Below are 26,347 nucleotides of genomic sequence, written 5' to 3'. Positions count from 1 at the left end.
AAGAATTTCCTGGAAAAGCATAATTTCTGATGCAGTTTTGCCTGCAGAAAAGTGTGTGCATCATAATAATGGAGGATGTGACGGGTCCAGTTTGAAAGTCTCTATGGACTCTAAGCCGTCTGACTGCCTCACTGCCTGCAGCACTTAGCCATGAAAGCTTCAGGAGGAGGTGCGGTATTAAAGATTGAAGGACCTTCTGGTACACCTGACAGGTGATGAGTCCAGGACAACCTGGAAAGACCTCAACAAACACAGGAGACGTGGACCAGCTGCTGGTGTGATGAGGTTTGTGTAAAAATACAAGCTGCTGATTCAGAAAAATAACGCTCATGTCAGCGTGTTATAGATTTTATGTTGATGTTATTGAAGTGGAGGTTTTTGTGATTCATAGAGGAAGAAATGTGTCACCTCTAACTGAACTTTAAGTCAGTATTTCACTCTCAACCCTGAACGTTCATGAGTTAGAACAAAGAAGAACTGAAGGACTTTTAGTGTGTTTGGGACAACTCCACATAAAAGTCAGCAGACCAACACCTCACATTGTCCATCTTTCCTCCTCATTCACATTTTCTGGACAAATAAACAAAGCAGAACATACATTGTAATTTACTTAGACGTCAAACATCCACTTTATCCAAATCTGACACATAAGCAGCATCTCTGAAGGGAAATCCGATAAACATTACGAAGAAAAAAAGCTAAACTTCCTTTTATACATGACTGAGTTCAGGAATCTACAGAAGCCCAGAGTGGCCATGCCTGAAAACAATTTTAATGTCACTATTTCAAGATATTGAGGATCTCTTTCTTCATATAATGAGTTAATTATGGCTGAAAACTATGATAAAATAAACTGTTTTGCATTATTTAACATTGTGTATTGTAACGACCATGGGGGGTAGATTAGGGTAGGGATAGTTTAGACCTGTCCCTACCAATGTCCAGCAATGTCCTGGGTTGTTCCATCATTTTTCATCACACAATCAGCTGAGAGATCCCTGCTCTCTGTCTGGAACAAGCAGTTAGTGCTGGAAGTCCAGCCTAATAACCTGTGTGGCTGTCCTGATTGGGTTTGTGTTCTTCTTTCCACCGTATGTTTAAACATGGAGCTGGTCCTGCTTTGTTCTTATTGCCGAGTCACACAGAAAGTGATGATTCTTTCCATCAATCAATGGATTGCAGTGCATCAAGCTCCACCCATCTGGGTTGGATCAGTAAGACTAGGACCCCAATGGAAGGGTCCCAAAAACGTATGACACCTCAGGTCGGATATTCTGCCACCCCTCCCGGTTTTTGCTTAGAAAACGCAAAAAAAAAAAAAAATGCAAAAAAAAAAAACAACAACAGCAAAAAAAAAACAACAATAAAAGTATAACGACTAGTAGCATACCAGACTGGACCCGTTGGTGGAAACTGGGCTTTTGGTGTGTTTATCTGGAAAATGGTACTTCATTTAGAAATGTTTAGACATTCCTACTTGTAGACTTCTTTAAATCAAACCAGGTCTTAGAGACAATTTTGTTTTGGTAGCCAAATATCATGATTTTTTTTTCCTTTTTTCCCCAGTTTTAAACATGTAAAATGGATCCAAGTTCATTTTCAAACAACAAGCAACAAAGCTCACCCTAAGATGGAGTAAAAATGACATGCGCTCCTGATAAAATGACACTAATTTGGCTCCATACCTGAGCCTAAACAGTCTGATGAAGAAAACAGTGTAAAACTAAGCAGATACTTCCTGTCCAGCCTGCTGAACATCCTGAAACATGGATGCTGTCAGCTGGATGATTTCTACGTGCTCCTCTCAGTCTGTAAAATTACACACTTGATAAATCCGGTTCCATACATGGACACGAATATTGATCATAGCCTCTTCCATCACCAATCACTTTACACCCACATATTGACAGTCAGGGAGCTGTGAAGTGCTCCTCTGAGCTCCATCAATTCACTGATGCCAAAATACTTCACTGAGTGTCAGAGAGGCTGAAATGAGACCTGCAAGTTTTAAACCCAAACACTTTATTTCATGTCCTGCTGTGGACCTGGATTCTCCATGTGCAGGATCACGTGACATTTCAAGGGCATTCTGAAAAGGAAGGTTTTTGTAGAGTGTAAATTTACCGCAGCAAAGGGCTAAAAAGGACCAACCAGCAGGTGGATGTGTTTATATGAGAGGCTTTAAGAAGCAGCTCTGATTTCCATCTGTCCGTGTGAAGCCAGCTGGAGCTGCCGTGACCTGCCGGACCACCGGCAGACAGCTGGAGTCAAATTATTGCTTTTTCAATTACAGACTCGTTCAGCTGTTTTTCATCCAGATAATTAGTCAAATCCACCAACCGCCAGCGATTAAGTAGAAACACTAAAGGCCACCAAGACTCACAATCAATCTATTTTAAGATGGCTCCGTTCTGTTCCTCTGGGTAAGTCCTGTTAGGCTTTGTGAGAATGTGTGATGATGATGATGATGATGATGATGAAGACAACTTTATTTTTCTGCTGGAAAGTTAACTGCAACGACTGCTGCTTTGTTTTTGTCATGATTTGTGTGCATGCATTTCTGTCTTATGCACTTTATAACAGAAACACTCATAAAACACCACACACATTAAAAGAAAATGATCACCAAGAGACACTGACACTCACCAGCCATGTTATCAGATCCACCTGTTCAACAGGTTGTTAACACATATATCTAATCGGCCAATCACAAGGCAGCAAATTAATACGTCTATTCATGTAGATGTGATAAAGACGACTTGCTGAAGTTCAAACTGAGCATCAGAATGAGGTAGAAACAGGATTTAAGTGACTTTAAACGTGGCATGGTTGTTGGTTTGAGTATTTACTGGGATTTTCACACACAACCATCTCTAGGGTTTACAGAGAATGGTCTGAAGAAGAGAAAATATCCAGCGAGCATCAGTTGTCTGGACCAGAATGTCTTGTTGATGTCAGAGGTCAGAGGAGAATGGGCAGACTGGTTGGAGATGATAGAAAGACAACAGGAAGTCTAATAAGCACTGGTTCCAACCAAAGTCTGCAGAACAGTATCTCTAATCACACAACACATCCAACCTTGAAGCAAATGGGCTACAGCAGCAGAAGACCACACTGTGTGTCTCCTGTCAGCTAAGAACAGGAAACTGAGGCTACAATTCACACAGACTCACCAACACTGGACAATAGAAGATGGAGCCATCATAAAAACATGGATCCATCCTGCCTTGGATCAACGCTTCGGGCTGTTGGTGGTGTAATGGTGTGGGGGTATTTTTTTGTCCCACTTTGGGCCCTTAGTAGCAATGTGGCCTGGTTTAACCACCACAGCCTACTTGAGTATTTTTGCTGACCATGTCCATCCTTTTATGACCACAGTGTAGTGATGCTACTTCCAGCAGGATAATGCACCATATCACAAAGCTCAGATCATCTCCACCTGCTTTCTAGAACATGACAATGAGTTCACTGGACTCCAACGGCCTCCACAGCCACCAGATCTCAGTCCAGTAGAGCAGCTTTGGGATGTGGTGGAACGGGAGATTCTCATCATGGATGCAGCCGACAAACCTGCAGCAACTGTGTGATGCTGTCATGTTGATATGGAGCAAAATCTTTGAGGAATGTTCCAGCATCTTGTTCAATCTATCACACCAAGAATTAAGGCAATGGTTCCTGATGTGGTCGTCTGCTGCTGAAGCCCATCTATTGTTTTGCTTGTATCTTTTTCATTTCATAAAACCCTAGGGATGGTTGTGGTTGAACCATGCCACGTTCAAAGTCACTTAAATCTTCTTTCTTCCTCATTCTGATGCTCATTTTAAACTTCAGAAGGTTGAATTGCTGTCATGTGATTGACTGATTAGATATCTGTTAAACAAGCAAACAGAATAACCTAATAAAGTGTCATTATTCTGTAGTTTTAACTAATTATCTTTCAGGTTTCTTTCAGCAGATGAAAATAAAACCATGTAAACGGTGAATCAGATGAACCATCTTTTCTGTGTGAAGCTGCAGATCAGCTCAGTTTATCTTGTTTATCTCATATAAACATATAACACATAATCAACATAAAAACAAATAATGTACCTACAGATGTTTACAGCAAGGTGCGCGTGCATGTGTGTGACTATGCATAACATCTCGCGCACGCGTCTGTTCGCGTCAGTCTGTGCTGACATGCGTGTTTTTCCTCCTGATTACATCGAATAAGGCAGTCTTTCAGCGCATGCACGCCCACAGCGCGCATACATGCATACATGCATGTGTGAGTGTGCGAGCACGTCACGTCTGCGTACCGCTGATGAAAGCCCGATCCTCTTTTTCTCTCTGTGTGCTGCTTCTCTTCAGTTTCAGTATCGACCTCCTGCACGCAGCATCTCTGCTCCTCATCATTCGTCTCCACCCTCCTCCTCCTCAGCGCCCCGCTTCCTCTGCAGGTGGATGGAGGCTGGTAGCCCCGGAGACACGCGCCATGCAAGGGATCCGCTGCTGGTAGGGCTCGGTGCTGCTGCTTGGAGCTGATGTTGTCTTCAGCGGGTTTCCTCCCATAGGTGTCTCTTTATTTTCTGTTTGTGTGTCTGCGCGCGCGCGGTGTGTGTGTGAGGATGCAGCTTCACGCTCGCTCTTTGTCTCTACGGTTTGTGTGTTTTTGGGAGGAGAAGCTGTTTCGGGAAGTGGGCAATTGTTGCTGGTTTTTCCTTAATTGGCTAATTGACGCTCAGGAGAAGCGGACATCAGGTGCGTTTCCGCTTTAAATCGCGTAAAATCTGCTAAAAACCCCGATAATCCGAGACTAAAATGTGCTGCGGTGCGCAATAATGAGTTTATCCGACTTTGGGGTGATCTCACCTCACGCACTGTAGCCCGTCACGGTGGTGTTCCCACCGTCAGGGCGTGTTTTGTGTGCGATTTTACGCACACTCCTTTATTTGGCGTCGGATTGTTCCGCTGCTCGCGAATGCCGATGGTTGACCAAGTAATATGTGTAACACTCCTCTGTCCCTCTCCTCCTCCTCCTCCTTGTTTTGCAGTCAGACTGCTGAGCACCTCCCTTCGCGCCGGGGACCACATCCTTAAATGACCCACGGCTAAAGTCTGGGTGTCTCCGGATCCAGCGCCCAGATCATGGCATGCTGCCCACACCGGGCATCCAGCACTGACCATGGGGCTCCGGTCCAGGACCGTCGCTAGCGGCTCGGAGGAGCAGAAGAAGACTTCCAGCGCTCCTCCTGGGGACTTACTGGACCAAGGCAGCGGTGGAGCGGATAAGGATGGCACCCTGCTGCTGGTGGGTCCGGGCCGGGAGGACTTCAAGCGGGGCACTCAGGGAATGGGCATCGGGCTGCTGGCCAAGACCCCCCTGAACTACACCCGGCCCGTAAAGAGGAATAACATCCGCAAGAGGAGGATCCAGAACCTGATCTACGACGCGCTGGAGAGGCCGAGAGGATGGGCGCTACTCTACCACGCGTTCGTGTGAGTAGAAACGGCACGTGCGTGGTGACTGATGACGCTTTTGTCGGGAACTCACTTTGTAACAGTAATTTTCAGCACATTAATGAGGCTTGATGCAGCGGGGGTGTGGAGGCTGCAACTCGGTGCTGATGTGGGGAATGAGGAGTGCAGCTGCTTGGTTATACAACTTAGATGGTTCGGTTTCCCCAAAATTGACGCACGTGTATGCGTTTGTGTGTGTGTCCTGTAGAGACTGGTACATCAGGTTGACATGTGGATTCTTGTGCTTCTAAAACTTTTAAGCCACTTAAACCCATCAAGGTTACATAAGCGGAGCTCCAACAGATGCTGGAGAGGGTTATGAGTTTTGATGACTTCAGCTTTCATTAAGAGTTGATGGAATAAATGGAGTATTTGTTGAGGCGAATCATTTCCTGCCAATTTGATTGGTTGTTTAGAGTGAAAACACAAGAAAAAATCAGGGCAGGAATATTTTTTAAAAAGCATTATAATCCTTAAAGATCTGATTATTTCTTGACTGAGCTTAAAACTTTATAAAGTACTGGAAAGATGTGAGTGAATGTCTGCTGGTTAATCAGTTGTTTGCTTTTGCTTTATGTGGCAACTTTAGGAGTTTACAGTCTTGAATATTTGTTCTGAGCTATTTTATTCTTCATCTCAGTCTGAACCCATTAGAGAAGCTTTCTGTCAATTCTTTAAGTCCAAGTCCAGTCCTCTACTATCTACTAGCTACTATCCTGCAGCTTTTAGATGTGTCCCTTTTCCATACCTGAGTCAAATGAATGGGTTGTAACCAGGCCTCTGCACAGCTGAATAACATGCAGAAGAAGGAATTTAGCCATTTAATACAGAATGGGTTGGAGAAGGGATGCATCTAAAAGTAGCTCTTGAGGACTGGACTTGGCACCCCTGCTTTATATAGTCTTTGGGAACAGTTCTCCACAATCAATGAAGGACTTTTCAAAGCTCCTTTTTAGGATGTTTCTGCATTTTGTTCCATTCTCTGTCCAGATGATCTCATATTGCTTCAATAATGTTGAGGTCTGGGTTCCTGGGCACAATCCATCCCTCCATCAGACCTGTAGCCACTGATCTTCAGTCCAGTTCCTGTGTCATGTGACATACCTCAGCCTTTAATCCCTGTGTCCCTTAAGAATGGCTTCTTGCCAGCCACGTTTCCATGGAGACCATTTTTGATGAGGCTTTGGCCAACAGTAGATGGATCAACTACAGGCCCAGATGCATCTCTGAGGTCCTGGTTCAGATCCTGTTCATCTGTTGTAGATTGTTTTCAGTCCTGATTCTTCTTCTTTTGTCCTCCATGTGTCCAGTTTCCACCATGCTGAGATATGCAGAGTTTCCAGCTAACAGCTGTTTGGGAATCACCTTGTTGCTGCTAAAATCCTGTTTTGTCTGTCAGACTGTCCGATCTTTGCTGGTTTTCACAGATGAAACTAAATAAATGGAAACAAAATTTGAGTCTTTGTGACAAAAAGCATAAAGATCCTGGTTCTTTGCCAAGTTGTTTGTTGTGAGTTGGCACACTGGTTCATCCCTTGAGTTAGGAGCCTTTTTGGCTTAACAAAGACAAACTGGACTGAAAACGCAAAAATTGACCTCCAGAAAGCTGGAGAACTAATGAGAAAGACCTCTTTAAAAGATGTGGAGCTTTCGGATGATTAGAAGAAGCAGCTGCTCGGAGAATTAAAGCACTGAGAGAAACTGTAAACTCCTAAATGAATGTTGTACACCTCTGTCTGAGCTCTGGTTGCATAACTTGGTTCGGGAGCAGTAAAATCTGTCAGCTGCTGTCAGAAGTCATCACATCCCTCAGGAATAGAGTTAAAGTGCTGCTTTTCGCAGCTCTGAAGGCCCTCCAGTCATCCTTTTCTCCTCACAGGTCAGTGATGAAACCAGATGAACCCAGTCAGGTTTAGTAGTTTAACTCAGCAGCTGACGAATCGTCTTCCTCTCCGTTTGACTGTGGGTGTGTTTTCCGAAGGAAGCAGTAATTAATATTCTCTGTCTGCATCTCTCAGCTGTAGACGTTTTCCCTCCTTCAGCTCTCGCTGGATGGGATTTCTGTCTCCAATGAAGCACTTTCTAAAAATCTGATAAAATGACCGCAGATACCAGCAGACGGGAAGGAATTTCTTTGGTCTTCTCATTCACACATCTCTCTGTTAGCGGCTCATCAGCTTTTGCAGTTACAGCAACAACCAACAAAAGAAACCACCTTCTGTTCTCCTATCTTATGTTTTTATCAGTCAGTTAATGAATTATGCATCTTTGATGGCTTTTCCTCAGAAATATTTTCTTTTATTCCCACTTGTGATCGCATCTTGTAGCTAAAACACTCAAGTGTTCAAGCTATTTGTACATAAAACCACCATTCTCCATCTTTTTCCATCCTTCTCTGTTCAGAGTCTGAAATTGTACCTCCAGATTTCTCTCTGTTCGTTTGCTTCCTGGATATTTTACATTCATGTCAGAAAGGTCCAGATTGTTAGAAGTCCAGCCTGTGAGACTCAACTCAGGGCAACAAAACCCTTTCTCCTGACACAACTGCCAGTTTTTTTCTCCTTTCAGCTTACAGGAAAACACCCGCGACTGTCCCAGCCTGACTTATGGAGTGTGTTGCATGTTTTCTCGGCAACACAACACGTGTAACTCCCAATATGGCCGCTCCATATGTGCTGCTGGTGAAGTAGAGCAGCTCTTTTATCAGCTGGTATCACACAAAGTCCAGCTCCATCAGAGTCTTTAGTGCAGTATTCTCAGGTGTGGAGTTGGGTGTGAAATCATCTGTTTCCAGCAGGTGATGAACACACAGCTCGTTTCTGTCTGTGTGTGTCATCATGCAAACTGCAGGCCAACACAAGTTGTGTGTTTTAAAATGCTTAGAATAACAACAAAAAAAATTGTTAGTTTACATTCATAAAAACAGTGTTTTCTCACTTTTAAGGTGAATTTTAATTCAGCCACAATGAATGAGCTATATGTATAAAATATAAAATGAGAAAAATCAGGAATAAAAAAATTGATGTTTGATGATTTTATAGCGTGGACACTTTTGACTGTGATGGTCACTATAGGGAACTGAATATGAGGAGGGAGGGCACAAGGGCTGTAAGAAGAATTACGTTTCTCTATTGGGTATGTTTGAAGTATTTATGATAGAAATTAAAACTGAAACTTAAATCGCACCATTATCTGGTTTACAGTAAGCTAGGTCCTCTTCATGGTCCACAGGACTGATGAGGAGGATGTGACGACATGCAATTAAAAGCAAATCCAGCAGAAATTAGTTTAATCCAAAATCTTCTGTTTTAAAAAATCTGTCAAACATTATCGTTTAAAGAGCAGAATAAACTGGAAAAGAAACATTTCACTACTTTAAGTGGAAACACAAGCATATGTCATCATGTCAGCTGCAGCTTTAAACTGCAGCTCACTGGTGTCTTGCTCAAGGGCACTTCAGTGGTTGGTGCTGACAGCCGGGGAAGCATTACTCACACTCTTCACCCACAGGTCGTGATGCACAGGCAACACTTCAACGTGACACATGTATAGATAGAGAGGGAGGTGGGACGGGGATGAATGAGCAGAAAGTACAGATATATGAAGGGGAGGACAGACTGATGGAGCAAAGCTGCTTTATTTTGACCCGAAACAAAGGAGGAAGTTACGTTTTTGCATCTTAAATTCTGTATCAGTTAAAGGAAGATAATTCTTCAGGTGTGTAACTGAAGTCAGAAACTCCACAGGTAGGATTCATTCAGTCAGTTTCACTTTTGTCAGGCTGATAACCCAGATAATTGAATTTAGTCTGCAGTTCTTTTCCTCCTTGGGGATTTTTATTATCAGCCGTGTGACTTTGGATCACTTTAAGTCCCTGGAGTTCAGGAAGCTCCCAACAGCACCCGAGGAGGCTTCATAGCATCCTAACAAAACCAGGAGGAGTCTCATTTCAGTGATGGGAAGAGGATTACACTGAACAGCTAAAATATTTAACCTTCTATAGTTTAGTTTTACCTGAAAGCGATGTGGCTGTTACTCGGTACAGATATCTAAATCCACTCGCCTGCTGTGATCCCTCAGGTTTAAAATCCACAACTTTTCCAGTCCAGGTCAATGTTTGAATTACCGTGAAGTGATTTTTAGTTTAAAAAGCTGCAGAAATATGAATTAGACTTGTTTTTCTTTCATCACAAACGGGCCTCAGAAACTATCTGAAACCAAAACAAGATCGAGTTTCACGAGCAAAGACCAGAACAATGTGAGTCAGCAATTTACTAAAGGTTTAAGGTTGGATGATGATCATCTGGGGTGTGTGTGTGTGTGTGTGTGTGTGTGTGTGTGTGTGTGTGTAAGTAAAAATGTTGAAACCAAGCTTAAAATTTAGTCTAGAACCTGTTCAGAACATTTTTATATCAGTGTGGTGCACTGAGACGTTTCTGATTAAGTCTCATTTAGATTCGTTATAAATGATCGATTCAGAAGGTTTTTTTTTCTTCTTCATTACTTTTCTGTAACCTCAGTGAACCGAGCTGCAGAGGTTTAGTTGTTATCGTTCGGCTCCTCTCTGGAGACGACTCTCGGACTTTCAGGTTGCAGCTACCAGCACAGGACTTGATGTACTTTGGTACCCAAATTTTGGTTTCCATAACAACGCAATGGAGAGAACAAAATCAGATCTAAAGTGGATGCTGAGTGTGGTCAATCAAGAATAAGAGAGAGACGGGAGTGAAAGGAAACGGGAGATGTTCGACATCAGCAGTTTTGATGGCAGATCTCTGGTGATCCTTGGCCTCATCCTGCCATCCAGACAAGCCTGACAGCCGGGCTGTTTCCCACAATGCAGCTCTTCCTCTCTGATGCCCACATACAGTAACACTCCATCAGTCCTCCCTGATGCTGCTTCTTTACTCTTATAAGGTACCCGCTTGGCTCATTTTCTTTAGTCTCAGCAGAATTTCTTTTAAACATGTTTGATGTGGACCTGAAACAAAAATCCGCATCTCAGACGAGCTTCCATCTCATTTGATCCTCCCTGAAACTGCTGAACCTGCAGGAAGATGGTTTACTTGTTTTTTTAGCAGCTTCCTGGCTGAAGACGAGCAAAACGTCGCGTCTGTCCCTCCTGCAGCTGCCACGTTCACTGCTGTCTCTGGATAAATACTTGTTACAGGCAAATTGGTCATGTTGGCATTTTCAGGTTCAGGATTTGTCCTAACAGTCAGGCTTCTCTCTGGGATCTTATTCAGAGAAAAGCTGCTTCCCTCATCACATCAAGGTTCAATTGGTGGAAGACCTGTGGTAAAAATATGTCTCGGCACCTGGAGAAGAGGGGATGAGGATGCACTGCTGTATCCTAAAAGTGGTTTGAAACAGTATCTGACATTGTTGGAGAAATCTAAAATAAATAAACCGACTGACACAGACACTATTGATCCTGCTGGGGCTCCACCCCCAATAAATTTAAACAAACAAATGAAAACATATCACCTGCTGGATTTAGCAGCATGCTTCATCTAACATTATTTCAGTGACTGATCTCAGAGTCATAACGAGTTACCTTCAGGTTCAACTAGGTTTTTTTCACTGTCATGAAGCGGGTTAATGTTTATAGACTCATTTACACCTCCTATACGTATGTAAATAGGTGGTTCCCTGCCCTCATAATACCAGGCATCCTGTTGGCATGGCTGTTAGGTAATACATCCACCAGAGGGGAGTGCAGAGTTCAGAGTTTACCTCCGAGTTCTGATCCGTTGCAACCACAGTCATAGTGATGGAGAAGAACATAATGTTCGTCTCAGAAAGAGACATAAAAAGAGGCCGGCAGTAGATGGTGGTGGTCTTTGCAGCCGTTAAATAACAACTTCTTCTTCTTGTTTGTTCTTTTCCCTGATCGTACATCAGCTATACAGCCCAACACTGCCCCTCATGGTTTCCCATAGTACTGCTCTGTCTGCTGCGTTGGGGGAGGCATCTGCGATTGTCCTGGAATTACTTACGTAAAGGATGCTGGAGACAGACCTTGTATCACTCTTTAGCATAGAGCATTAAGGGGCCATAAAGTGGTGTATCACCATGGCAACCTAGGCTGGAAACTAAGGATGTCCCAACCAACAAATAGCCCATTTATTCACACCTGAAATCTGATTATTACCTGATTTCTGGAGTTACCAGATCATTCTAATAATCATGCAGATAGCAAAATCTGATTATGCTGATTATGAGAAATTGGATTAACACACTGTGATGGCTTAGTAGAGACCCTATATGTGATTTCTATTGTCTTTTAATATCTGCGTATCTGTAAAAAACTGTGTTGCTTGCATCTTTATGTCTTAAAGAGATGGAAGTAAATCATTTACCTGTTTTCTATGTTGCCTGCTTATTAGCTCCCAATTTAGCAGCTAACACCAAGACCATAGGATTATAGGCTGCATCACTACGTACATACGTACTCCAAAAGAAATCTGATAATGGTCTCGAAAATGTAGAACGGGGTTTTTCGAATATGGCATTTCACGGTGACACGGTGGCATAAAGCAAAATGCTGCTGTAAAGTGATTAAGCCTCCTTTTAGGCCAACTCTGAGCCAGGGAGACCTGCTGAGAGAGAAGTGGAGAAAGACAAGTTGATGATGTTAATAATGTCATAAATTTATACATGGAAAATAAAGAGCAGAGAGATGAAAAGGAAAAGGGAAGGAGGAGCCCAGTGCATCATGGGACGTCCCTCAGCAGTCTAAGCCTATGGCAGCATGACTGAGGAATGGTTATACCACCCCAACTATAAGATTTATCCGTAAGGATTGGACTTTTCTTGTGACTGACCTTGTGATGCTGACAACATCCTTTTTTTTTTTTACATGATCACAAACATCCAGGCAGAAAACCTGTTCACTTAGAACCAACATTGTGACCTCTTGATCTCAGATTTGTTGGCCCTATAACCAACCTGCTTGGGAATCGAAGCCTCCATGCTTCCCACAACTATAATTGTGGGACTGAATCCTAATTCTTGTTCAGCACATTCCCTACAAAGGTCTAAAGATGTCATCTGAGCTAATCAATTGATTATTTTCTCATGTAAAACTGGTCTTAAATGCTGAACGACTTTCTTCTTCTTTAAATGAGTCAAAGTACTGTCAGCAGTTTGTCTTCTGTGGATTAGATCTGGTTTCTGCTCAGATATGTGTTTTCTCGCTGTTCTGTTCAGATGAATGAAAAGAGTCCGGCCGATCAGGCGGTATCAGGATGAAACGGTTGTAGTGAGTGTCAGACTGGCTCAGTGTGTAGCTCATTAGGGTGATGAGCTCTCATTAGTGGCTGCAGATTCCACACGGCGATTTGGTCGCGGTGCACGGCGGCGCGTGAGCTAAGAACAAGGAGCTTATCAAGCTTCGGTTAGACAGCTCCACAGGAAGCAGCACTACAACTCCAAGCTTCGGGAAATTCACAGATGAGCTTAGAGAAAATATTTGCCATCTTGATTTAAAGTTAGAAGCAAATTTAAGTGTATTTTTGGCGTTTTTGGAGCGTCAGTGTCAGAAATAAAGCAGTTTCAGATTGAGTTTCCTATAATAAGGAGGTGGCGTTTGCTCTCTGCTCAGCTGATGGTTTCAGTGTTTAAACTCGGGTAACCTAAATCTGTGAAGCTTGAAATTATCTGTGGCTGATGGATGGAACGTGTGCAGGATTGATGACTTTGCCCTGGGAAGACTCAGATTGACACTTCCTTTTACTGGTATTCTCATGCAAACAGACTGTAGTGATACAAAACAAGGATTATTCAGTGCGATATAAGATTGAAGTGATACAAAACAAGGATTATTCAGTGTAATATATGATTGTAGTGATACAAAACAAGGATTATTCAGTGTAATATAAGATTGTAGTGATACAAAACAAGGATTATTCAGTGTAATATAAGATTGTAGTGATACAAAACAAGGATTATTCAGTGTAATATAAGATTGTAGTGATACAAAACAAGGATTATTCAGTGTAATATAAGATTGTAGTGATACAACACAAGGATTATTCAGTGTAATATAAGATTGTAGTGATACAAAACAAGGATTATTCAGTGTAATATAAGATTGTAGTGATACAAAACAAGGATTATTCAGTGTAATATAAGATTGTAGTGATACAAAACAAGGATTATTCAGTGTAATATAAGATTGTAGTGATACAACACAAGGATTATTCAGTGTAATATAAGATTGTAGTGATACAAAACAAGGATTATTCAGTGTAATATAAGATTGTAGTGATACAAAACAAGGATTATTCAGTGTAATATAAGATTGTAGTGATACAACACAAGGATTATTCAGTGTAATATAAGATTGTAGTGATACAAAACAAGGATTATTCAGTGTAATATAAGATTGTAGTGATACAAAACAAGGATTATTCAGTGTAATATAAGATTGTAGTGATACAAAACAAGGATTATTCAGTGTAATATAAGATTGTAGTGATACAAAACAAGGATTATTCAGTGTAATATAAGATTGTAGTGATACAAAACAAGGATTATTCAGTGCGATATAAGATTGAAGTGATACAAAACAAGGATTATTCAGTGTAATATATGATTGTAGTGATACAAAACAAGGATTATTCAGTGTAATATAAGATTGTAGTGATACAAAACAAGGATTATTCAGTGTAATATAAGATTGTAGTGATACAAAACAAGGATTATTCAGTGTAATATAAGATTGTAGTGATACAAAACAAGGATTATTCAGTGTAATATAAGATTGTAGTGATACAACACAAGGATTATTCAGTGTAATATAAGATTGTAGTGATACAAAACAAGGATTATTCAGTGTAATATAAGATTGTAGTGATACAAAACAAGGATTATTCAGTGTAATATAAGATTGTAGTGATACAAAACAAGGATTATTCAGTGTAATATAAGATTGTAGTGATACAACACAAGGATTATTCAGTGTAATATAAGATTGTAGTGATACAAAACAAGGATTATTCAGTGTAATATAAGATTGTAGTGATACAAAACAAGGATTATTCAGTGTAATATAAGATTGTAGTGATACAACACAAGGATTATTCAGTGTAATATAAGATTGTAGTGATACAAAACAAGGATTATTCAGTGTAATATAAGATTGTAGTGATACAAAACAAGGATTATTCAGTGTAATATAAGATTGTAGTGATACAAAACAAGGATTATTCAGTGTAATATAAGATTGTAGTGATACAAAACAAGGATTATTCAGTGTAATATAAGATTGTAGTGATACAACACAAGGATTATTCAGTGTAATATAAGATTGTAGTGATACAAAACAAGGATTATTCAGTGTAATATAAGATTGTAGTGATACAAAACAAGGATTATTCAGTGCGATATAAGATTGTAGTGATACAAAACAAGGATTATTCAGTGTAATATAAGATTGTAGTGATACAAAACAAGGATTATTCAGTGTAATATAAGATTGTAGTGATACAAAACAAGGATTATTCAGTGTAATATAAGATTGTAGTGATACAAAACAAGGATTATTCAGTGTAATATAAGATTGTAGTGATACAAAACAAGGATTATTCAGTGTAATATAAGATTGTAGTGATACAAAACAAGGATTATTCAGTGTAATATAAGATTGTAGTGATACAAAACAAGGATTATTCAGTGTAATATAAGATTGTAGTGATACAACACAAGGATTATTCAGTGTAATATAAGATTGTAGTGATACAAAACAAGGATTATTCAGTGTAATATAAGATTGTAGTGATACAAAACAAGGATTATTCAGTGTAATATAAGATTGTAGTGATACAAAACAAGGATTATTCAGTGTAATATAAGATTGTAGTGATACAAAACAAGGATTATTCAGTGTAATATAAGATTGTAGTGATACAAAACAAGGATTATTCAGTGTAATATAAGATTGTAGTGATACAAAACAAGGATTATTCAGTGTAATATAAGATTGTAGTGATACAAAACAAGGATTATTCAGTGTAATATAAGATTGTAGTGATACAAAACAAGGATTATTCAGTGTAATATAAGATTGTAGTGATACAAAACAAGGATTATTCAGTGTAATATAAGATTGTAGTGATACAAAACAAGGATTATTCAGTGTAATATAAGATTGTAGTGATACAACACAAGGATTATTCAGTGTAATATAAGATTGTAGTGATACAAAACAAGGATTATTCAGTGTAATATAAGATTGTAGTGATACAAAACAAGGATTATTCAGTGCGATATAAGATTGTAGTGATACAAAACAAGGATTATTCAGTGTAATATAAGATTGTAGTGATACAAAACAAGGATTATTCAGTGCGATATAAGATTGTAGTGATATAAAACAAGGATTATTCAGTGTGATATAAGATTGTAGTGATACAAAACAAGGATTATTCAGTGTAATATAAGATTGTAGTGATACAAAACAAGGATTATTCAGTGCGATATAAGATTGTAGTGATACAAAACAAGGATTATTCAGTGTAATATAAGATTGTAGTGATACAAAACAAGGATTATTCAGTGCGATATAAGATTGTAGTGATATAAAACAAGGATTATTCAGTGTGATATAAGATTGTAGTGATACAAAACAAGGATTATTCAGTGTAATATAAGATTGTAGTGATACAAAACAAGGATTATTCAGTGTAATATAAGATTGTAGTGATACAAAACAAGGATTATTCAGTGTAATATAAGATTGTAGTGATACAAAACAAGGATTATTCAGTGTAATATAAGATTGTAGTGATACAAAACAAGGATTATTCAGTGTAATATAAGATTGTAGTGATACAAAACAAGGATTATTCAGTGTAATATAAGATTGTAGTGATACAAAACAAGGATTATTCAGTGTAATATAAGATTGTAGTGATACAAAACAAGGATTATTCAGTGTAATATATGATTTAAATCTGACAGTTTCACTAATTTGTTTCAGTATGTTACATATTCATCATTGTCCACTCATGAAAGTGAGTTTGGGTGGCGTGGCTCAGTGGGTAGAGTGGTTGTCCTGTCGCCTAAGGGTTGCTGGTTTGATCCCCAGCCAACGAGCTCATGTCAAGATGTCCCTGAGCAAGACACCGAACCCCTAATTGCCACTGATGGGTCGTGGTTGAGCGCCTTGCATGGCAGCTTCTGCCATCAGTGTGTGAATGTGTGTGTGAATGGGTGAATGTGACGTATATGTACAGCGCTTTGGATAAAAGTGCTATATAAGTACAGACCATGTACCATTTATGAAAGTCAGACTGCTCTTGTGTTTTGGTTTTTCTGGGATTTGCTTCTGACTACAGTGTGATACAGATGATTTTCCACAGCAAATATAGAAAATTTCAAAGTAACAGGGAACACATTTAAATCTCTAATTTGTAGGTTGTCGAAAGTTTAAAAAGCAGCATCATTTTTGTAGCTGTGAGTCCGTTTCATTTGCAGTTTTACACACAATCATCCAGGTCACGTTCATAGATTAATAATATAGCTATAATAATATTATTATTTAGATATTTAGTTGTATTTTTGAAGTTTATTTTCAGAAATCCCCAGGCTGGACTTTGTTTCACTGTTCACATTGACTTGGATGATTGCTTTTAGCTGTGTTTTTATTTATTTATTTATATATAGTAAACAATTTTTTATTTTATGTGCCCAAAAATCTGCATTATTTCCTTTTTAAAAATGTAAGCCAGCGACTGGTTGTGATGAGGGAAAACTGGATAAAAGGCTGATCTAGCCAGAGTCTGAAATCAATGCCAATAAAGAAGCACCTTAAAGTGTAATACCATTGACGACCACTAGGTGCTGACGCCATCTTTCATAAAATGCTAAGTCAATACATTTTTCATATGAGCCATCGTAGTCTTGTTACTAGAATCCTCTCCCTCTTATCACTGAGCTCGTTGGTCTTCCAGGTTATCACGTCTGACTTTTTTCTGTATTAAAATATAGAAATGTTTACCACTGAGCGCTGGAAGCTAAAACCAGCGTGTGATGCCAAAGTGCTGATGTCTGTTTTTCAGAAATAATCTGACTGAAATAAAAAAAAAAATCAAACGTAAGTGAGGGAGCATGTTGGAAACGAACTGTCAAATGAGCCAGTATATGTTTAGTGCCTAAAGTAAATGCTTTCTAGTCTACTCTCGTTTTAACCAGCATCTAGTAGTAATGCATTACTACCACAACAAGGTAGCAAGACTTTCCCATGCTGTTCATCAACCACCAGGAAAAAAAAAAGAAAATTCTTGTAGAACCAAAGACAACAACTAGGCCTGTCGCGATAAGCAATAAGACAATTAATTGCACGGTAAGAAAAAATGAGTGCGATAAATTTGCCTGTTGCGATAATTTTTTTTTCTATCTTACTTTACCATTTACTGTGTATGACAGTAAGTTTCACTATGGAGTAGCCCGACTGAAGGCTTTTGTTTCTTGCGGCGTGATCTCTCTCTTGTCATACTTGACAGTAGCATGTTGCAGCATGAGACCGTGGTGAAGCACTTAATCTTTGCGGGCCGGTACGCCGCATTTGTTTACAGTGCTGCCAACTCTCACGCATTGGTCGTGAGACTCACGCATTTGAGTGGCTGCTTACGCTCTCGCGCTAAACTTCCGATTTCTCACGCTGAAATACACATCAATCTGCTAATCGAGAGGTTTGGGAGGATTCCGACTGGGCTGCATTACTTACTTAATTTCTGAGAAAATATATCGCACAGCAAAATTTGTTATTGTGCCTAACAACAACTGACAAGAAGTTCTGTGTGGAACCTCTTTAATAAAATAAATGAACTCCAATTCAACCTTTTACTGGTAAAATTGGCATTTTGTAAGTCCACCACGAATGTGAACAGTCATTTAGAGAATGAAGCATTAAGGCTACAGGATATTAGAAAAACATATGATAACAGTGTTGAAAGCTGCCATGACGATATGATTTGTGATAAATAAAATTGGATATGACTTTGGGGTTTCCTCACATAGAGTTCCACCCACAAATCTATGTACGAACATCTGTTGAACTTCATAGTTGTTGCATGACTCAACTCAGTTGTTGCCGTAGTTGTTATCATCTACATGGAGCATCCAGGCCAGTAAAGCTTTGTTTCCACTAGCAGGTTTGGGTTGGTATGGGACGGTTTGGTTTGGTAAATCCCGATCTCTGTTGTGTTTCCACAGCTAACCGTATCCACATATCAGTTGGATAACGATAGCTGCGTCAGCTATGTAATAGTATGATAGTATGGCAGCTTCCTTGAATGCTAATGAGGGAGAAAGTGACACAGAACAGGAAGTGACAATTCTTTCGACCAATCAATGGATTGCAGTTTGTCACACTACATCCTTTTGGGTTGGATCGTTAAGCTGTGGCAGCAGCTGGAAGCAGAGATGCAGCCGATGCTCTGTGAACGGGCGGTGTTAGCATACTGCTTCATCACTGCTGCGGCAGAAGATTCAGAGACCACTGACTGGGCCGCTAACCTCATGTCGGTTTGCACTGCCTCTTCTTCTACTTTGAGTGAAAAGTCATTTTTGCTTGAGGATTGTTTGATTGTATCATCTTTGTGGCTGCAAAGGGCTCTGAATCATTTCCGTTTATCAGTAAAAAGCTTCCCTACAAACATCTGAAGTTCTTCAGCACTGCATCAGTATCCTTTGTACCATAAATTAAAGTACTTTTATCGGTTCTCCAATTTAGAAAAACTGAATATTGATCTGGCTGAAGGAGAAATCCTAAAAGGCCCTGCTCATATTATTAATGCTTAAATAATTTATTGCTTGGTGCATAGAGCAGGAAACTGTGAAAGACGTCTTCTCAGGAGTAACTTACAGAAAAACTCGGATCTGTTTGGACAGAAATCAGGGAGTAATCTGGTAGGACTTTTTAAATTTTGGGATGAAAATGGCAGTTTCTCTGTTTAGGGTGCTGTTAGATAAATTCTCACATTAAAGTGCTACTGTGTGGAGGTGCCAGGAGCAGACATTAATCAGAGGTGTTCACTGACAGCTAATAAAATGGGATTTTTCATGAATTAGATCCATGACTTCCGTCAGTGAGCTCAGGCTTGTTGATTGGAGTCCCACTGTGGAGGAGACTGTTTATGTTTACCAGTTGTGGATTCAGTTCAGGGTCCCTAATAGCATCTGTGGTTGTGGTCATTTAGCTTAATGACATTCATCTTCCACAAATGTTGCTCCGTTGGGAGTCGCTCAGCTATGAAACATCCGGACTCCATTAACCAGAAATATAGTCACATATTGAATTTAATTTGTAAAATGAAAAAAAATGAAGCCTTTATTTAGATGTTTTGATTAAGTTTTAGGCTTTTGTGGTTTGGAAAGTGGTTTAATCAGGAACTGAATCCCAGCTTGCTTCCCAGATGGATGCAAAGTTGTTTTGGATAATGTTTTATTGTCTGTTGGAGAGTTAGTCATATGAATTATGTCCTGAGGAAGAATGACTGTTTAGTTTTTTTCCTCCAAACCTGTTCTGTCTTACTGATTCTCTAAAACTGGAGGATATTACTGAGATATGACCAAGAAAATCAGTTAAATATTCCACTTTTAAATTCTTTAGACACTTTAAACCTGACTGGGGGCGGGGGGTTAAAAATGTTCAACCTAGAGTAATTTTTAAAAAAGATTTGGGTTCAGAGCCCAAATCTGTGTTTGTATTTGGACGATCAGCAGAAGCCTGAAAGAATAAGATCGTGAATATTAAATCAGAAGTTTGAACATTTGAAATGATTTATACTAAAACTTCATATATCATCGACACAGTCAGTCAGGAGGTCTTTGAGTTGATTTGTTGCTGTTAGGTTAACTGGAGCATCTTACGAAGGTTCTCATCCAGATGTTTCTGCTCTGCTGGGAGTCCTCTTTCCAGACCAGAGGACAGAATATGGCCGGCTGTCAAAAAGTACTTACTGCTGCAGAAAAATGGCTTCCATAGAGAGGGATCGGGAGGTGGTTGGGGACATAATGAAGCCCTCAGGTGTTATTCAGGGTGTTACCACAGCCTGCAGAGTATGTGGGGGGTGGACTTTTTATTTTGCCCACGCTGGCTGTTCCCTGTTTGTACTGCGCAGGGCCTCTAGGCTAAATTCAATCACTTAATAATCTGATTGCAGGTCTGACGGCCCCTTAATCAGGTCATGCTGTCATTGTTCATCAGAGTAACGAGAGCTGGGCTGTTGGAAGGTGAGGAAAACCCTTCCTGAGCTGCGTGGTACTGATGAGAATTGTAAACATCTGGAAGTGATGAAGCATCTGAAGGAGGTCCATCATCGTGCTGCAGATCGGATGCTGCAGGAGTGGCTGCAGGAGTGGCTGCTGAGCGGTGGCCAGGAAACGGATGAGGGATCAGATTACGATCTGATACCACCGCTCCAACCTGTCATGTCTCTCATCTCAGCTCCATGTTTGCAACAAACCCCACAATCACTCATTTCATCGATGAGTCAGCGTCCACGTGAGCTTCTGTGAGTGTTTGACTGGAGTGTGATTCCATCAAACACAGGAGCAAACTGTTATTTCTCCCGGTTCACTGTGCTTTATGACATTTTCCTCTGTCTCCTGCACCCAGACAGCAGGAATATTTGAGGCGTCCCGAGGATCCAACGTCCCCTGAGACGGGTTTCCTCGGGCTGCAGGTGATTAAAAATGGTGTGTTTCAGGTGGGTTTACATCAGACTGGGGAGGAGCTGGAAGGCCTGGATGAAGCCTTTTAGTCATCAGATGCTAAAATAAACTTTTCTAATATCACCGGAGGTAAAAATGTTTTAATAAATTAAAAAAAACTTTAAGTTTCTGTAAAATGTCTTTATTTGTCCTCTTGAATATCCTCATGATCTCATTGAGGTGGATTCAGCTGTAAAAAAGAATACATCAACCGGCTTCCGTCTTCCACAAAGCTCTGAAAAATCAGATCAGTCAGTAAACGCACCATTTACATAGCACTGAGAAAACCTATGTTTCCTGTTCAGTAAAAGCACCATGTCAGTAGCACTGAGATACTGTTTGCTTATTTATTTTTGGTAAATCCACCTTGTATGCATCACCCCAACTACTGGTAGCTTCCCATTACTTTTAAATGTGTGTGCGTGCATCTGTGTGTCTGCACACAATGTTTTATTCTCCTATTTTTTTTTTTATTCTGTAAAGCACTTTGTGCTGCGTTTGTTTGTATGAAAAGTGCTATATAAATAAAGCTTTGATTGATTGAGGACACTAACACTGGGAAATCTGACTATTTGTTGTTAGGTAAATGCCCCATTTACATCAGAAATGTATCTATTTCTAAATTTACTTATTTATGATCAGTAAATGCACATTGCACTGAGAAATACCACTTTTTAAAATTTTTATTTGTATTTAAACTTGATTTAAAGCATCACGCCTGACCACTATGACCACTATATACTATTTACATTTATTTCATCATTTTTAAGCTGAATTCATGTAAAAATACAACATACAAATACAATTCATTGATCCGTTAAGTGTGCGTGCTTTAGGTGTGTGTGTGTGTGTGTTCTGGGAGGAAATGTTCTGTAAATAACGTTGAGTTATTCGTTTTTGTCCTCGGTGTTTAGTCAAATCTATTGATCTTCTAGCTTTAATTAGATTAGCTGCTTTGTAGTGAACTCAGACAGCAGTTTCATATTAAGACAAAAACATTTTATTAATTAGTGACACTCAAACTATAGATCTATTAAATATCTAAACAGATCTCAGATCAACATGTAAATATGTCTGTATGTACAGTGCTGAAGCTGTGTGTGTGTGTGTTTTACACCCCGATGTAACACAATCCTGAAGATGTTGAGTGTTTGTGCTGCAGGTAAATATTCTAATAATCTCTTTTAAATCATAGACTGAGGTATTAAACTGAATAATTTGACTTGACTCTGGTTACCTGCGTTACGTCAACATTTACTGGGGGAATTCAGAGGTGCAGCTACTTTAATGCAACTCCAGCTTTTTACTTTTTCCAGTATTTGTCGTGTTTCTTGTGACTTTGTTGTCCAAAATTATTGTTGGTAAACAAGAAGAAACCAGTTTGCGTCCATTCCGCAGCAGAAAGCTCAATCCAGATATTTCAGGTTTACAGTCTCTGTGATTTGCTGCACGTTAGCAGGTGGCTAACCATTATTTCTCTGCTCGTTTGTCTCCAGGGAGACGGGCATAGTTTACGACTGCAGTGATGGATGCTGGAAAACCGTAATCAGTGATTTCACCGAGTCTAATCACAGATGAAGCATTACTCAGTTTTACAGAGCTGGATCTGTGCCCAGGATTTTAAGGTGTTGTGTGATTAACACATGATCCCAGAGGGACGACGTTAATGTGGGCTCTGACCCTGCAACACGCACCGCTCAACAAATCATGGTAACGTTATCAGTGAGCGTTTCTCTGCAGAGTTTTATGGAATCAGATTCTGGTTTTAAAGCTCATATTTGTGCTGAAACATCTGGAACGAAGTCGGATCAAACTGTAGCTGGAGTTTACAGGAAACATCCTCCATCGATGTTGGATGCACAAGATTTCTGCTTCAGTGTGATGATAACTGAGACATCAGGAGGAGAGTTTGACACTCCACCCTTTTTTGTTTTTTTTTAAAAAAAAAAAAAAACTTTCTTCTAGTGATTTATTTTTGCATTTTTTACATTTTTATTAAAGTAGATAAACTTTTCAGCCTCCTTCATGATTATCATCCTGTTTTTTTTGGGGTCTTTTTCTTATTGTCTCTGCAAAATTACATGTTTTTAAACCTTTTTTTTTTTTTTTTTTACCTTTTTTCCAGCTTTTTTCAGCAATTTACCATTTTCTGTGGCTGTTTTTGTCTTTTTAGTACCTCTTCTGGTACCGGTAGATGCTCCACGACACTCTGTTTGCAAAGTTAAAAACACAGCGATGTTCCAGATTGTTTTGCTTTGATGTGATTTCTCTGACAAACACATTTTCTGGTCGTCACTGCAGCTCATTAATCTGATATCTGAGCTACACACACACCCGTGCATGCAGACTGGGATCGATGGGTGCAGGTGGAGTGGTCAGACCCTGAGGAGGATGCTCTTACTGGGAGGAGTAAAGAGATCTGGCTTTTGTAAAGGGAAACCCCCTCTTCAGTCCCACAATCCTTTTCTCCACTGCAGCTGAAGCCCAAGTCTCTGATCCTCCGTGTGTGTGTGTGTGTGTGGGAGGGGGGGGGGGGGGGGGGGTTACATGTTGGGGGTCTGTTGGGGGGAGGTAACTCACTGCAGGATGAGGAAAGGGAGAGGAGGGGGGAGTCGGGTGAGGACTCATTACCGTCTGTAATTTCAGTCCCAGCTGAATCTGCCGTGTCAGGGATTTTTCACACACCGCCTCACACAGCATCACCGACCTCCCGCAGCACCACAGCTGAAACGTTTACACTCGCCATGAACTGTCCAAGTAGGCAAAACTCTTTTTTACAACGGCACCTGAATGCAGCGTTAACACTGTACCCAGATTATAATTTGTTGAGATTTTCCTTGTTTTAGTGAGACGTGATGACTAAACTAACAGAACTATTAATTTTTATTCTAATATTGTCCTAAGGAATCATGAAAACTGTGGACTTCTATTAATCCTTGAAGAGCAGCAAGGACTCGATACTTCGATAAAAATCTACTCAGGAAGCAGCAGAATGTCGTGAGACGACTAAAAAATGAATTTAGATTAAAGGCAACAAAATTTTATGCCACAACAATAAAACCGCTGAACGTCTCAATCCATGGAGCATTTCACCCTTACAGGGTGCTTTAATTTCCCTCCTATTTAGACCATTAGTGAACAAAAAAGTCCTCTTCTAAGAACTGCCACAAAATCATAATAGATTAGCATTTTTTTTCTCAAATATTTAATGAAAATCAGTCCTTATCGTAACAATCATAGATGCAGTTATTCAAATTATTTTAACCGTTTAAATGATCATTTTATAAAATCCGTTTTTATGGAAAAACAAAATTGAGTTATTTTTCATATAATAAATGTTGAGTTTCTTCTTTCTTTCTTTCTTTCTTTCTTTCTTTCTTTCTTTCTTTCTTTCTTTCTTTCTTTCTTTCTTTCTTTGATTTTGGTGCATTGTTGATGTTGTTTTTTTGTGTGTCAGATTTAAAACTTTATACTGTTTTTAATACTTAGTGGACAAAAAAGTTCTTTCCCAAAAACAACTACAGAAACATTATAGATTATTATTTTTCACTTTAATTTTTATTTATTTTTTCTGAAATAATTCAATCAAGTCCAACCCTTTAAATAAACTGAATCTCCAGTTGTGATTGTAGCCTGGAATGGTTTACATTAGCTTTCCAGTGGTGTTTAACATGTGAAGGTACGTTGAAGGAAGACTGAGTAATCATGTTCTGCCCACGGGACATCTGGTACCAACTGGTAAGGTAATTGTAAGGAAAACACTGGTGTGAATATGTGGTCGATGCAGAGGTTTCAGAATCTCCCATGTTCAATATGGTGCATCAGGCATTTCAGGCCTAAATGTGTTGTCACATGTTAGCTAAGCAGACACAGTGAAATGGTCCTGGCTTTTATAATATTTCCTGTAGTTGCGATAATTTAGCTCGATGAAAAAGCTCCTGCACCAGCAGGAGAAAATATAAACAAGTATGCAGCTCCAGACATTAAAAAAAACCAAACAACAAAGTTGAATTTGAAACTGATCAAAAGCAGGTCATCTCTGCAAGAACTGAAACCGACATTCAGTTTGGATCCCAGTTGATACAGCTGGTAATTTAAGCTGTAATTGTTGTGGGCGTGGGGGTGGAAATGACTTTTATCTGCACTCTGCTCCGGACTCAAATCACCACCAACTGATCTCCCCATGACTAATGAGAGCCCAGTAAAATGGGGCTACAGCACATTAATGCACCCTGTGGTGTCTTGATACTGCAAATAAAAGACTCTGCACGCCATCAGGATGTTTGACCAGAAACATTTCCTCGTGCCGTAACTGATGGTTCAGATAGTCCTCCATCTCAGGCACCATGAAGATGAATTCCCCTCTAATCCTGATACAGTTACACTGTCTGAAGAATTCATTTACTGCTGCTGGTTATTTGGGAAAATGCAGCAGACAATAATTTGCACATGCTGGAGTAAATGACCCATTTGTTTGGGATTATTTGTAGGCCATGTCACCAAGCCTTTTTTTTCTGAAGAAAAGTCTGAATACTCTTTAAACTGAAGAAATGTATCATCATCATCCCAAAAATCTCCTCTACATCACACTACATGTCAGAGTAACCTGATTTTTTACTGATGAGGTCATGTCATCTCTTCTGGTTCTTTATGTGACAACAGCTTCATCATCAGTGATGCTGGAAAGGTGCTGCTTTTCCTCACTCGTCCATCTTTCTGTTTCTTTGGACCTTCATCAAAGTTCCAGCATCGTCTCCTTGTCCAGATTGCAGCTCCATCACTGAACATCACTGTCATCCAATCTTCTATAGTCCATATGTAGTTATGACTTCTTGTTGTCTTTCTATAATCTCCAACCAGTCTGCCCATTCTCCTCTGACCTCTGACATCAACAAGACATTCTGGTCCAGACAACAGCTGCTCACTGGATGTTTTCTCTTCTTCAGACCATTCTCTGGAAACCTGGGAGATGGTTGTGTGTGAAAATCCCAGTAAATACTCAGACCAACAATCATACCATGTTCAAAATCACTTAAATCCCCTTTCTTCCTCATTCTGATGCTCAGTTTGAACTTCAGAAAGTCATCTTCACCATGTCTACACGACTAAGTGTGGCTTGTTAGGT

At 39.8% G+C, this 26,347-nt stretch overlaps 1 protein-coding gene across 1 annotated transcript in view; it reads left to right on the top strand.

The window, feature by feature from the left end:
* Positions 1–4,356: 4,356 nt before the first annotated feature.
* Positions 4,357–26,347, top strand: part of kcnq3 (potassium voltage-gated channel, KQT-like subfamily, member 3) — a 137,775-nt gene continuing 115,784 nt past the window's right edge. Inside the window, exons 1-2 of the mRNA XM_041992455.1 lie at positions 4,357–4,494; positions 5,034–5,478. Coding sequence (XP_041848389.1) covers positions 5,165–5,478 — 314 coding nt within the window. The 5' untranslated portion in view covers positions 4,357–4,494; positions 5,034–5,164. The remainder of the gene's footprint in view (positions 4,495–5,033; positions 5,479–26,347) is intronic.

Source organism: Melanotaenia boesemani, chromosome 8 (assembly GCF_017639745.1).
Source record: "Melanotaenia boesemani isolate fMelBoe1 chromosome 8, fMelBoe1.pri, whole genome shotgun sequence".
In the NCBI taxonomy this organism is placed as follows: domain Eukaryota; kingdom Metazoa; phylum Chordata; class Actinopteri; order Atheriniformes; family Melanotaeniidae; genus Melanotaenia; species Melanotaenia boesemani.
The sequence above is the reverse complement of the archived record's forward strand: the minus strand, read 5'-3'. Positions and strand labels throughout refer to the sequence as shown.